The sequence below is a fragment of the Podarcis filfolensis genome (genome assembly GCF_964270895.1).
Source record: "Podarcis filfolensis genome assembly, chromosome: 16".
Classification (NCBI taxonomy): Eukaryota; Metazoa; Chordata; class Lepidosauria; order Squamata; family Lacertidae; genus Podarcis; species Podarcis filfolensis.
In genome coordinates this window covers 4,640,549-4,653,220 of record NC_139620.1, presented here as the reverse complement: position 1 = coordinate 4,653,220, position 12,672 = coordinate 4,640,549, and the positions used below count along the sequence as shown (strand labels likewise).

The window sequence follows — 12,672 nt, the reverse complement described above, 5'->3', positions numbered from 1 at the left end:
ATTATTGATATATACAATGCGAATATGTTTCCCTGTACAGCGCAGTCAGGCTTTTGTATGGTAAGAACTGGAGAAAATCTGTGTCCTGGACAGGAGAATAGGATGGCCAGTTTGAAAAAGACAGTTTCTGCCACTCTTGCTACATCAGCCCGTTATATGTGAGCAAAGAGATGCAAGCAAACGACCTAATTTCCTATGAACGAACCACATAGTCAGCCTATTGGAGCGAGTTATAAAGTCAGGAGGGACGCGGGTGGTGCTGTGGGTTAAACCACAGAGCCTAGGACTTGCCAATCAGAAGGTCGGCGGTTCGAATCCCTGCGACGGGATGAGCTCCCGTTGCTCAGTCCCTGCTCCTGCCAACCTAGCAGTTCGAAAGCACAAAGTGCAAGTAGATAAATAGGTACCACTCCAGTGGGAAGGTAAACAGTGTTTCCGTGCGCTGCTTTGGTTCGCCAGAAGCAGCTTAGTCATGCTGGCCACATGACCGGGAAGCTGTACGCCGGCTCCCTCGGCCAATAAAGTGAGATGAGCGCCGCGACCCCAGAGTCGGTCACGACTGGACCTAATGGTCAGGGGTCCCTTTACCTTTATAAAGTCAGGAATTAAAAAACAAACGTTTATTATTTTTAATGAACTGGTGCATGAAGAAAACTAATTTTAAATATCTTTTAGCTGTGCTGGGACTGATGCTCCATTTCTTACTTAATTCTCTGCCCCCAACTCCTGGTATCCCCCTTCCTTTTGATTTTTGGTGTCCCAGAGTGAGTATCTCAAGCGCGGCTTCTCTGAGGTGATCACCCCCAACATTTACAACGCGAAGCTGTGGGAAGCGTCTGGCCACTGGCAGCACTATGCCGAGAACATGTTCTCCTTCAGGGTCGAAGAGGAGACCTTTGCCCTCAAACCAATGAACTGCCCTGGCCATTGGTGAGTTATGAATTATTGGGGGGGCAGGGATGGAGACCTGGGGGGGTATATTCAGCTTGCCCCTACAGCTCCACTGATGTGCCTTGAGAGGTAGAAGCAAGTTCCTCTCCCTTTCCTCCACGTAGCCTCATGTTTGGCCACCGGCCCCGATCCTGGAGGGAGCTGCCTCTCCGCCTTGCTGACTTTGGGGTTCTGCACAGAAACGAGCCGTCGGGGGCCCTGACTGGGCTGACACGGGTGCGCCGGTTCCAGCAGGATGATGCTCACATCTTCTGTGCCATGGATCAGGTGAGGGATGTGGCGATGGCAAGATACAGTGGTACCTCAGGTTACATACGCTTCAGGTTACAGACTCCACTAACCCAGAAATAGTACCTCGGGTTAAGAACTTTGCTTCAGGATGAGAACAGAAATCGTGCTCTGGTGGTGAGGAGGCAGCAGGAGGCCCCATTAGCTAAAGTGGTGCTTCAGGTTAAGAACGGACCTCTGGAATGAATTAAGTACTTAACCAGAGGTACCACTGTACCTGCATGGCTGAACCCAAAGGCTCCACCTGTCTCTGTTGAAACCGCGCTCTGAGACTTGCATTTGTTTCTTTTCCTCTCTCTTTCCTTTTCTTCTACCTTCCTCCTCTTTGCTCCTATTTCTTTTTTGATTGGATTTTTAGAACATTTCTTTTATTCTCGTATATCATAGAAATAGAATTTGCGTTGGGTATAAACTTTTGTGTACCTTTTGATGAGTATCAATAAGAAGAAAAGTAAAACATAAAAGTGTTCTGATGCCAAATGGGCAAAAACTGGAACATCTTTTAAAGGGGAGGAGGGAATGCCGGGACAAACCAGGAAGGGACGGGATATTATCACCTCTTCTCTTCTCTCTTCCCCCACCCCTCAAATTCAGCTGGAAGGAGAAATTCAAGGCTGCCTGGACTTCCTTCAAGCTGTCTACTCTGTTTTTGGATTCACTTTGCGCTTCTACCTTTCCACCCGCCCTGAGAAATTCCTTGGGGAGCCTCACCTTTGGGATCGGGCCGAGGAGGTAAGAATGAGACCCCCTGCCATTGCCTAGGAGAGCCAATTTTTTCCCCTGCCTGCAAATTGATCAACCTGAGAAGCACTTAAATAGCTTTCAATGTTATGTTTCAATCCATATTCGTGCGGGTTTTATCCCTCGCAGTGATGGGAAGGATTAGCTTTGTGTGTGTTCTCAAAACGCTTCTCTCCCCTTTAAAAATATCCTTTGTTCTTTTTCTGCTCAAAGAAGCTCCCGTGACCTGACCACCCAGCTGGCGGGCGCTTGCCAAGGGTAAAACAAGCTCAGTTTCCTGACTCCTCCTTTTTCTCTCGCCTTCCAGCTGCTGGAAAAAAGCCTCCGAGACTTTGGACAGCCTTGGGAGCTCAATCCTGGGGATGGCGCCTTCTATGGGCCAAAGGTCAGTGAGTGGCCCCGCCTGCCAGAAATCCTGAACCGTAGGAAGAGCCCGGTAGCTGGATGCGGCCAATGGGGACCCACCTAGGCTCTGGTTCCCCCTAACTCTAGAGCTTGTGGGCATCCAGCCAAGCTGAATGTTGCGAAATTCAGAGCTGTTGGAATAAAGTCCTTCTCTGTGCAGTGCAGAGTTAAAACTATGGAACTCTCTCCCACAGGAGGCAGTGATTGCCACCAACTGGGAGGGCTTTAAAATAGGACAGGACAAATTCATGGATGGCTGCTAATCCTGGTGACTCTGCTCTGCTTCCATAGTCATAGAGGCAGCAGTGGTTCAGAATCCCAGTTGCTGAAGACTCCAGGAGGGAAGAGTGTTCTCTCTCTACGTGAGGCTGCCCTTGAGACTGACCCAGAAACTCCAGCGGGTGCAGAATGCCGCAGCGAGACTCTTTACGGGGTCTCGCCATGGGATCACATTCACCCAGTGCTTTACCAACTGCACTGGCTCCCGGTGGAGTACAGGATCAGGTTTAAAGTGCTGGTTTTAACCTTTAAAGCCCTATACGGCCTAGGACCCTCGTACCTACGGGACCACCTCTCCTAGTATGTCCCATGGAGGACCTTACGGTCTTCAAACAAAAACATCTTGGAGGTCCCGGGCCACAGGGAGGTTAGGCTGGCCTCAACCAGAGCCAGGGCTTTTTCAGCTGTGGCCTTGATCTGGTGGAACGCTCTGTCACAAGAGACTTGACATCTTTCCACAGGGCCTGCAAGACAGAGCTGTTCCACCAGGCCTTTGGCCAAGGCACAGTCTGACCCCCTCCTTTGGTAATCCTCACAGAACTCTAGCCCAATGGTTGCCATTAATTTGATTTTGAATTGATTTTAGAATGGATTGATTTAGAATGCTGTGCTATTTTTATTGTTGTTAGCTGCTCTGAGCCTGGCTTTGGCTGGGGAGGACGGGATATAAATAAAATTGTTATTATTATTATTATTATTATTATTATTATTATTATTATTATTATTATTTCTGAATCCTGCTTGTGGGTTCTCATTGGGGCATCTGGTTGGCGACTCTAGGAACAAGGTTCTGGACCAAATGGGCCCCCTTTGGCCTGTTCCAGAAGGCTCTTCTTATGTGCTTGTGTTCACAGTGAGAACCAAGCCCACTCCTCTCACTTCTGAGTCCCGGCGACTGACGTTCAAAAGCTGCCTGCCTCCGACAGTCAAGGCAGAACATGCCCATTAGGGCTGGCAGCCACTGACAGCCTTATCCTCTGTGGATTTTTCTGATCCTCTTTGAACATCGCCCAACGGCACTTGCAGGTCAAAGCTAGCTGAGGCACGTAATGGGTCCTGTTCCTCACAGCATTCTCTGTGTTTGCATTTTTCCCCAGGTTGATATTCAGATTAAAGATGCCCTCGGCCGGCACCACCAATGTGCCACCATTCAGCTGGATTTCCAGATGCCCATCCGGTTTGATCTCTCATACGCAAGGTGAGCTCTGCTCCAGGGGGCTTCACATACTTGCCACTCTGCTCCTGCCATCCCCTAAAATTCCCAGGTTGCCTTCGAATTTTCATGCAGGGGGCTTTAATGAAAAGAAAACGTTTTGGAAACAGAGGGAGCTGTCTCCTGCCATGTCAGGCCATTATGGTCTAAGGGGAAGGCCATAGTTCAGTGGGAGAGCATCTGCTTTCCATGCAAAAGGTCCTATGTTCAATGGCATCGCCATGTCTCCTTTCCTGAAATCCTGGAGAACTGTTGTCAGTGAGTGCAGACACTACTGGTGTTGATGGGCCAATGGTCTGACTGGGTAGGAGGCAACTTCGGGTCTTCCTCTTGGTTCCCCTGGACACACCTGTAGCTGTCCAGACTACAATTCCCACCATCCCTGACTGTCTGGGATTTATCCCGATCCTTGGTCTAGGCTGACAAGGCAGAGTTTTCTGTCGGGGGCCTTGAAGAGCCCTACCTGGAGTTGCCTGCCTGGGACCTTCTGCATGCAAAGCAGGTGCTCAACTGCTCAGCTATAGCTATTCCCTTAGAAATAAAGCAAGGTCCCAGTCCTCATGGTTCTGGAAAAATGACTGGTTTTCAACAGCATGGAAGGACGCTCAACTCCCAATCAGCCAGCATAGTTACTGGTTAGAATTCTTATCATTCTTATCATTATTAAGATCCCACTCTTCATCACAAGATCTCAGGGCGGTTCACACAGTAAAAATACAAGGTAAAAGCACAAATAAATACAGTCATGCCTCATGTTACGTCTGCTTCACATGACGTTCTTTCAGGTTACGTCCTGCGGTGACCCAGAAGTACCAGAAAGGGTTACTTCCGGGTTTCGTCACTCGCACATGCGCAGAAGCGCAAAATGATGTCATGCGCAGAAGCGGCGAATCGCAACCCACGCGTGTGCAGATTTGCGGGTTGCGCTCTTTTCATGTTGTGAACGGGCCTCCGGAATGGATCCCGTTTGCAACCAGAGGTACCACTGTAGTTAAAATGGTTAAAACTAAAACAAAAAAATAATGGGTACTGTAGCCCAATAACACCCGGAGAGGCGCAGGTTTCCATTGTGGCCCTGCACTAATCGGCAGTGGTTCTGTAAGGTGATGGTGGGGAGCCTTTGGCCCTCAAGATGTTGTTGAACTTCAACTCCCATCAGCCCCAGCAAGCATGGCCAGTGGCTGGGGATGCTGATGAATGGGAGTTGTAGTTCAGCAATGTCTTGTGAGCCACAGTTTTCCCCACACCTGCTCTAGACAGGAGTGTTTGCCCACCGTCCCTGAAGATGCCATTGGGAATTGACCCGAAGGACCTTCTGCATGCGAAGCAGACTTTCTGCCGCAGAGCTACAGGCTCTTGCATTTTCAGTTCTTGGCTGAAGTGACTCAGATGCACCCGAGTTTCTTTCCAGACCTGCCAGATTGTGCAAGCGAAATGTGGAGTAAGTTTTGTGCGAATGAACCTGGCACCGTAGCATGCAAAGTAGATGCTCCACCACTGGGCTTGCACCCTTCGCTCCCCCCAAAAAAGCCCTACACTGAGCACAGCACATTGCCATAGTGTTTATAACATCAAGCAAGAAGCTCAGAAATGAGTGCGTAACTTCTGAGAGAGCCAACGCAAAATCTCCACGGCGATTCCGTCAGAGGAGCCTCATTCTCGGGTCTCTTTCAGTGGAAGGTTCCCTTTTCTCACTCTCTCCCTCTCCCTTTGCTTCCTCACACCCGACTTTCGCAACTGGTCCTTCCCCTACCCAACCCCTGTCTGACCACAGGACAGGGAAAGAGGAACTGCCTAGGAATGTGAAGACGCCTTTGTTTAGTAGCTTTCTAGAGATTGGTTTACCAGCTGCAGGAGCTAATCTGCAATCTGCGTGGCACCAGCTGTGTGCCAGCTCTAGGTGTCAGACTTGGAAGAATGGGGAAGTGTTTTGCCTGCCAGAGGTCTGACTGTAACCTTGTTGTTGGGCAAGCTTTTTTGTGCATCTTGGCAAAGATCCCTCTTAGAAATAAGGAATATCTAGGTGGGGAGACTGGGCCCCTTCAAAGTACTGGTATTCTATCTATCATACATCTATCTATCTATCTATCATCTAAAAAAAGCAATTGTCTTAATTTTAAACCACAAAACAGTAGTAACAACGCAAGCAGGCAAAAGCAAAAAAAGCCCGAAATGAAATTTTGTTCCAGACCTGACGTGGTTTGGTTTGGTTTGGGGAAGGGAGGGGTTGAGATCCTTGTTCACCTTCCCAGCAGGAAGTCAGGAACAGCTGCTAGAATCTGCATGCGAAAGGTCCCAGGTTTTACTGCTGACCTCTCCAATTAAGTCTGGGAACACCCCCTGCCTGAAACCCTGAAGACCAGATGCTGGACAATGTGGACAAATACTGACCAAGCATCTGACTTGGGTATAAGGTAGCTTTCCTAAGTCAGCCCTTGATTTGGAACCACAAGGACTGGAATATTAGCATTATTTAGTGGTAGAATCACATGCTTTGCATGCATGTTCAGTTCTAAACGGCATTTGCAGGAAGGGATGGGAACGTCTCTTGCCTGAAATCCTGGAAGGCTGCTGCCAGTCAGTTTAGATGGACCCCAATGATGTGATTCAAGGTATGGCAGCTTCCTTCATTCCTAAACATGTGCCATCTCCTGCCTTCCGCCACAAATCCACAGGGAAGCTACAGGGCCCACCTGAGCGAAGCTTGCACCCCTGGCCTAGATTACGCAAACGCACTCAGCCCGCAGCTGCAGGCAGCAGTGCTTCCGAATCCCAGGGGTGAGAGAGCTCTTGTGCTCAGGTCCTGTTTGTGGGGATTCCCACTGGCATCTGATGGCTGACCACGGTGAGAACAGGAGGCCGGACTAGATGGGCCACTGGCCTGATCCAGCAGGGCCCTTCTTACCTTCTTAATTTCCGCTGTTCAACGTAGGCTGCAGCGTTGGGGCAGAAACCAAGGTTAGCTTCACCCAAAAGGATTTCAGGAACTTGGAGCATACACAGCCCTGAGAGTTCAGGTGCTGACTCCGTGTGCTCATGTCCCATACAGCAAAGACAGTGGTTTGGAGGAGAGACCAGTGATGATCCACCGAGCGGTCCTTGGCTCTGTCGAGAGGATGTTGGCTGTCCTGGCGGAGAACTACGGCGGGAAGTGGTGAGTGACCGGGGGAGCTGTGCCGCCGATCTTCCTTGCTGGGTCTCGCCATGTTGCAGGATGAGCTGGTTAAAGCGACTGCAAGTGGAGGCTGCCATTGTTTGAAAACGTTTCCTCTTGTTCAAATACGTATAGATGAAGTTCGTAAAAGGATGCATGGCCTGGGGAAACTGGATGGGGAAAAGTTTAATCTCCCTTTCACGTAACGCTAGAAGCTGTGGACATCCAATGAAGCTGTATGATTCAGGACACAAAGGAAAGTCCTTCTTATTGAACCACGTAGTTAAACTATGGAACTCCTTCCTGCAGGACACCAACCTAGATGGCTTTAGAAGGGAAGTAGACAAATTCACGGAAGCAAGAGGGCTGTTGATGGCTTCCAGCCATAATGGCTATGCTGTGTCTTCACAGATGGAGTCAGTAATAATTTTGAAAACTGGAAACCACAGGAGGGGGGTTTGCCCTTGGCTCAAATCTTGCTTGCAGGCTTCCTGTTGGGGCATCTGGTTGGCTACCTGGAGAACGGGATGCTGGTCTAGGTGGGTCATTGGCCTGATCCATCTGGTTCTTCTTAGGTAAAGGGTCCCCTGACCATTAGGTCCAGTCGTGACCGACTCTGAGGTTGCGGCGCTCATCTTGCTTTATTGGCCAAGGGAGCTGGCGTTTGTCCGCAGACAGCTTTCGGGTCATGTGGCCAGCATGACTAAGCCACTTCTGGCAAACCAGAGCCGCGCACAGAAACGCCGTTTACCTTCCCGCCGGAGCGGTACCTATTTATCTACTTGCACTTTGACGTGCTTTCGAACTGCTAGGTTGGCAGGAACTGGGACCGAGCAACGGGAGCTCACCCCGTCGCGGGGATTCAAACCGCCGACCTTCTGATCGGCAAGTCCTAGGCTCTGTGGTTTAACCCACAGCACCAACCGCGTCCCCCGGTTCTTCTTACGTTCTTATAAATAGGCCGGATCACTCCCTGCTGCTGTGCTTCTACCTGTCAAAGAAAAATCAACAATCGAAATGTCCAGCTTTTAAGTGTTAAGCTGGCATTGTCCCTGTGGAGCCAGCTATATATGCTCTCCGGGGTTTATTGTGAACAGAAAATGCCGCAATGCGGGGGCAAAAGCAGTCAAGAAATCAGGACCGTGGGTTTTTGTGGAGCTGCAAAAGCTGATGAGTGCCAGCCATAAAAGTTAATAAATCAATAGATCACCGAGGAAGTGGGAGCTGCAGGAGGGGAAGGAAGAATTAGGCTGACTTGAGGATGTTCTGCTTTCTGCTCTCATTGCAGGCCCTTCTGGCTGTCCCCATTCCAAATTATGGTGATCCCTGTTGGCCCAGACGTGGAGGACTATGCCTGCGAGGTGAGAGACAAGAAGAACTAGCAGTCTCCAGAGTGGATCTGCCTGTTCGTTATACACAAAACGTTATACGCTGTGAAATCATGTAAGGAAACAGTGAAGGGGAGAAGTATTAGGTGCACAATTCAGCTTTCTAGGAATTTCAGTGCATTAAAAAAAAATACTCTAGTCCTCTTGGTGTGAAAAGTGTGCTTCTGCTGAAATGTGGAAAAAGCTGTAGAGGAGGTCAAGAAAGCGCCCCCCCCCCCAATCTATCATGGGCAGGACTTCTATTTAATTGTTTGGCCTCTTTGTAATCACTCCCTGCCGCCCCATGTCCCCTAGTCAAATGTTAAATACTGTTAATAAGTTTCATGCAGTTAAAAGGATTAAGACATTCAGATGGAAAGGCCTGGAATTGCTTTGCCACAGAATGTTTAGTGTACACAAATACCGTATTTTTTGCTCTATAAGACTCACTTTTTCCCTCCTAAAAAGTAAGGGGAAATGTGTGTGCGTCTTATGGAGCGAATGCAGGCTGCACAGCTATCCCAGAAGCCAGAACAGCAAGAGGGATTGCTGCTTTCGCTGCGCAGTGATCCCCCTTGCTGTTCTGACTTCTGAGATTCAGAATATTTTTTTTCTTGTTTTCCTCCTCCAAAAACTAGGTGCGTCTTGTGGTCTGGTGCGTCTTATAGAGCGAAAAATACGGTATATATTTTTATAAAATGTAGCTGCCCTGGAGGGATAGAACTGGGGTGTGTGATTATCAGTAAGGAAGTGTTCTCATCCTGAAGCAAAGTTCTTAACCCGAGGTAATATTTCTGGGCTAGCAGAGTATGTAACCTGAAGCGTATGTAACCCAAGGTACCACTGTATTTGACGCTTCTCTCACACACTCTCCCCCTTGTGTTTCAGGTCCACCAGCTCTTCCACCAGGCAGGATTCATGGCAGACATCAATGCCGACCAAAGCTTGACCCTCAACCGCAAGATCCGAAAAGCCCAGCTGGCCCAGTACAACTTCCAGTTTGGTGAGCTGGCATCTCCAAAAGCGAGTGGAAATAGCCTGCCTTAACCCGGAGTCAGACCAAATTGGTTCATCTAGCTTCAGCATTGGCTACACTGTCTGGCTCTCCGTTGTTTCTGGCAGGGGGGAGTCTTTCCCCAGCCGTAGATGGAGGTGCCGGCAAATGAGCCCGGGATCTTCTGCTCTGCTGCTGAGTTACAGCCCTTCCCCATCGTAGGAAGCTACGTTATACCAAGTTGGATCATTGCCCCACCCCACCCCCCAGCTGTCTTAGGTTGATTAAAAGTTTGGGCTTGATCCAAACTTCTTGTACAGCTGCAGCATCCAGAAGGGTGAAGAATAAGCAAAGTCTCTGGAGTGGGCTCAGAATCAAGTTTTGAGTTGTTACGCTTTGGGCTATATGCTTGCAAGTGTAGGGGCAATTTTAAAAAACAATGGGGAGTTTGGGCAGCCCTGTTTTATGTCCCCTGAAAGCTTGCAATCCATGTAGCCAAGTGGTCTCCTCCAAATCTCCATGTCTCCTGACATTTAGAAGACATCTGAAGGCAGCCCTGTTCAGGGAAGCTATTAATGTGTGACATTTTAATGTATTTTTAATCTTTGTTGGAAGCTGCCCAGAGTGGCTGGGGAAACCCAGCCAGATGGGCGGGGTACGAATAATAAATTATTATTATTATTATTATTATTATTATTATTATTATTATTATTATTATGGAACTCCCTCGCCCAGGAGGCAGTGATGGCCACCAGCTTGGATGGCTTCAGAGTTGGATTAGACAAATTCATGAAGGAGGAGGAGACACCTATTGATAGCTACTAGCCATGTTGGAGAGGCTGTGTTGTGCCTCCACAGTTGGACGCAGCAATGCTTCTGAATACCAGTTGCTGGAAAACACAAGACGGGGGAGTGTTACTCTTGTGCTTGGGTCTTGTTTGCGGGTTCACCACAAGCATCATAGTGACCTATGAGAACAGGATGCTGGGCTGAGTGGGCCCCTTTGGTCCAATACAGCAGGTTCTTCTGATGTCCTTATGGAGCCTCCAGGTTCAGAGGCAGACTGTCGAGATTACTGGGTTCTTCGGGGCATTTGGCCACTGTGAGAACAGGACCCTGGACCTTGATGGGCCATTGGCCTGACCCAGCAGCCTTCCCTTAATCTTATGTTCTTGCTTCTAGTGGTCGGCCGGAAGGAGAAGTCCAACCGCACCGTTAACATCCGTAGCCGCAACAACCACCAATATGGCGAGCGGGATTCGCACGAGGTGCTGCGCAGGCTCCATGAGCTCCAGGAAGCTCGTGTCATAAATGCTGAAGAGCTCTTCTAAAGGAGAGGTGAGACCCCCATCATCAGCTTGCCAGGACATCCACAAGTAACAGAAACAACAGCAAAAGCTGTCAGGGTGTGTGAATCATTTCACAAGTGTCATGCTTTTGGGGCACCTCAAGGTTACGATACGTTTCAAGATCCTTGTCTTCACCAATTTGCATCGTTTCCCCCACAGTTTGGAGACTGGGGTCATCTTATCAAGCAAGGAATCCTTGTTTGCTAGAGCTGAACCAGCCCAGGCTGTACATCAAAGCCTCCCCGCTGCCTTCTTCAAACATCCCTCAAAATCTTGCCATTTTTCTTGGTTGACTGGCAGAGCAGCATGTACAGCAACCAGGCTGCAGGAGAGCAGAACCCGCTTTCTCAGAAAAGCTGACTGGAAACGCATTCTTGGAGGGATGCCAAGTTTCTCTCCTTTGCGCTGGCCAGCCTGTCTTTCATGGTCACCGCATCCCCTGCGGAGGCCCGTAATTAAAATACCTTTTCTTGAGAAATTGCAGCTTGGCTGGCGGTCTCATTGATTGGTTGGCCTCGCTGCGAACTACTGCATTAGCCCCAGGGGCCCTGGCGGGTCGAGGTCGGGGTCAGGCCAAGTTGTTCTTTTCTAAGGATGCATAAGGTGTGTCTTGTTGACAAGGGATCCCACTGAAACTGGTGCCTAGAGTGGGGGGGCATTTATCGGCAGGTGTGTGTGCAAACTGCTCAAGTGATTCATCTTTGTCGCAGCTTGTTCCCGGAAAGCTGCGGAGGACCCACAGGTGGGAAGGGAAGAGAGACGCGCACACACACCTCTTCACAGGACTGAGTCAACAGCAGCTCGGCTCATAAATTCTACCTTGCCCCCTACCTCTAATATCCTTTATCAGATGCAAATAGGTCTCTTTAATGGTTATGGGAGTTGATGCATGGAAATAGTTACTCAGGGCCGGCCTGTGTAACATCCCGGTAGCAGGTCCATCGGGGTCTTTTTAGGTACTTACGTTAAGTGCTTTTTAAGTTGTTTTACTTATTTTTAGTATTTAAGTTGTTTTAGCATTTTGGTATATCAGGGTGGTGCAGCCCACGAGGCTTTTTTTGGTGGCCCTCAGCAACATTCAGGAAAGAACACCTTAAAGCCTTTAAAAATTAAATTTTTGTGTGTGTCATGCATTGCTAATGAAAGCGCATGCATCAGTTGGTGTATAAAATTTCTTTAATAGTTAAACCTATTAATTGTGTATATAATTATAAATATTTAATTAAATATATAAATTGTGTACATTAAATAATATTAAATATATTGTGAACACTTTTTATTTACGATACGGAAATTTACTTCAGTGTGCGGCCCACAGGTCCTGTGTTGGAAGTTCTCTTGCGGCCCACTTGGCATGAAAAATTGAACTGCCCTGGTCTGTCTGTCTATCTGCGGAACGCTAATAATAATAATGATAATTCACTTTGCCTAATGATAGGTTCTGTCTTGCAGCTCTTGTCTTTTAAAGCTCAGGTGACTGTCAGGGGAAAAAAGATGGAACCAATTCACAGAGGAGAGCTCTATCAAAGACCTTTTAACCATGGTGGTGGCTTAAAATTGAACCTCCCATGCTCAGAGGCAGTCTGCCTTGATATTGATTGATTGATTGATTGATTGCTAAAATGCTAGGGGGGAAATATCCCTTGAACGTCAGCTGCTGAAAACGGGAGGGGAGAAGGTGTCCTTCCGGTCAAGTTTCCTTTTTTTTTTTTAAATAATATTTATTAAAATTTTTCAAAAATACAAATAATATCACTTTACGGGACTCCCCCCTTCCCCCACCCCTACCATATTCCCCTTTCATATTGTTGGCCAAACAAGTTCCCCATTCAAATTGAAACTTAATTTGTTTTACAGTAAAAAAAAGAAAAAAAAAAAAAAAAACCCAGTGTTCTTTCCCCAAGACCCACCCCATGTCATTCCACAATTTC

At 48.3% G+C, this 12,672-nt stretch overlaps 1 protein-coding gene across 3 annotated transcripts in view; it reads left to right on the top strand.

The window, feature by feature from the left end:
• Positions 1–12,016, top strand: part of TARS2 (threonyl-tRNA synthetase 2, mitochondrial) — a 30,273-nt gene extending 18,257 nt beyond the window's left edge. Inside the window, exons 10-19 of one of the 3 annotated variants that reach the window (XM_083591130.1) lie at positions 764–930; positions 1,056–1,218; positions 1,834–1,971; positions 2,288–2,365; positions 3,762–3,862; positions 6,927–7,031; positions 8,320–8,392; positions 9,287–9,401; positions 10,575–10,730; positions 11,452–12,016. In XM_083591130.1, the coding sequence (XP_083447256.1) occupies positions 764–930; positions 1,056–1,218; positions 1,834–1,971; positions 2,288–2,365; positions 3,762–3,862; positions 6,927–7,031; positions 8,320–8,392; positions 9,287–9,401; positions 10,575–10,723 (1,089 nt within the window). In that variant the 3' untranslated portion in view covers positions 10,724–10,730; positions 11,452–12,016. Of the gene's footprint in view, positions 1–763; positions 931–1,055; positions 1,219–1,833; positions 1,972–2,287; positions 2,366–3,761; positions 3,863–6,132; positions 6,285–6,926; positions 7,032–8,319; positions 8,393–9,286; positions 9,402–10,574 lie in introns of those variants that run through there. The other 2 variants (XM_083591129.1, XR_014542645.1) reach the window with 2 other exon arrangements.
• The last annotated feature ends 656 nt before the right edge of the window (positions 12,017–12,672 follow it).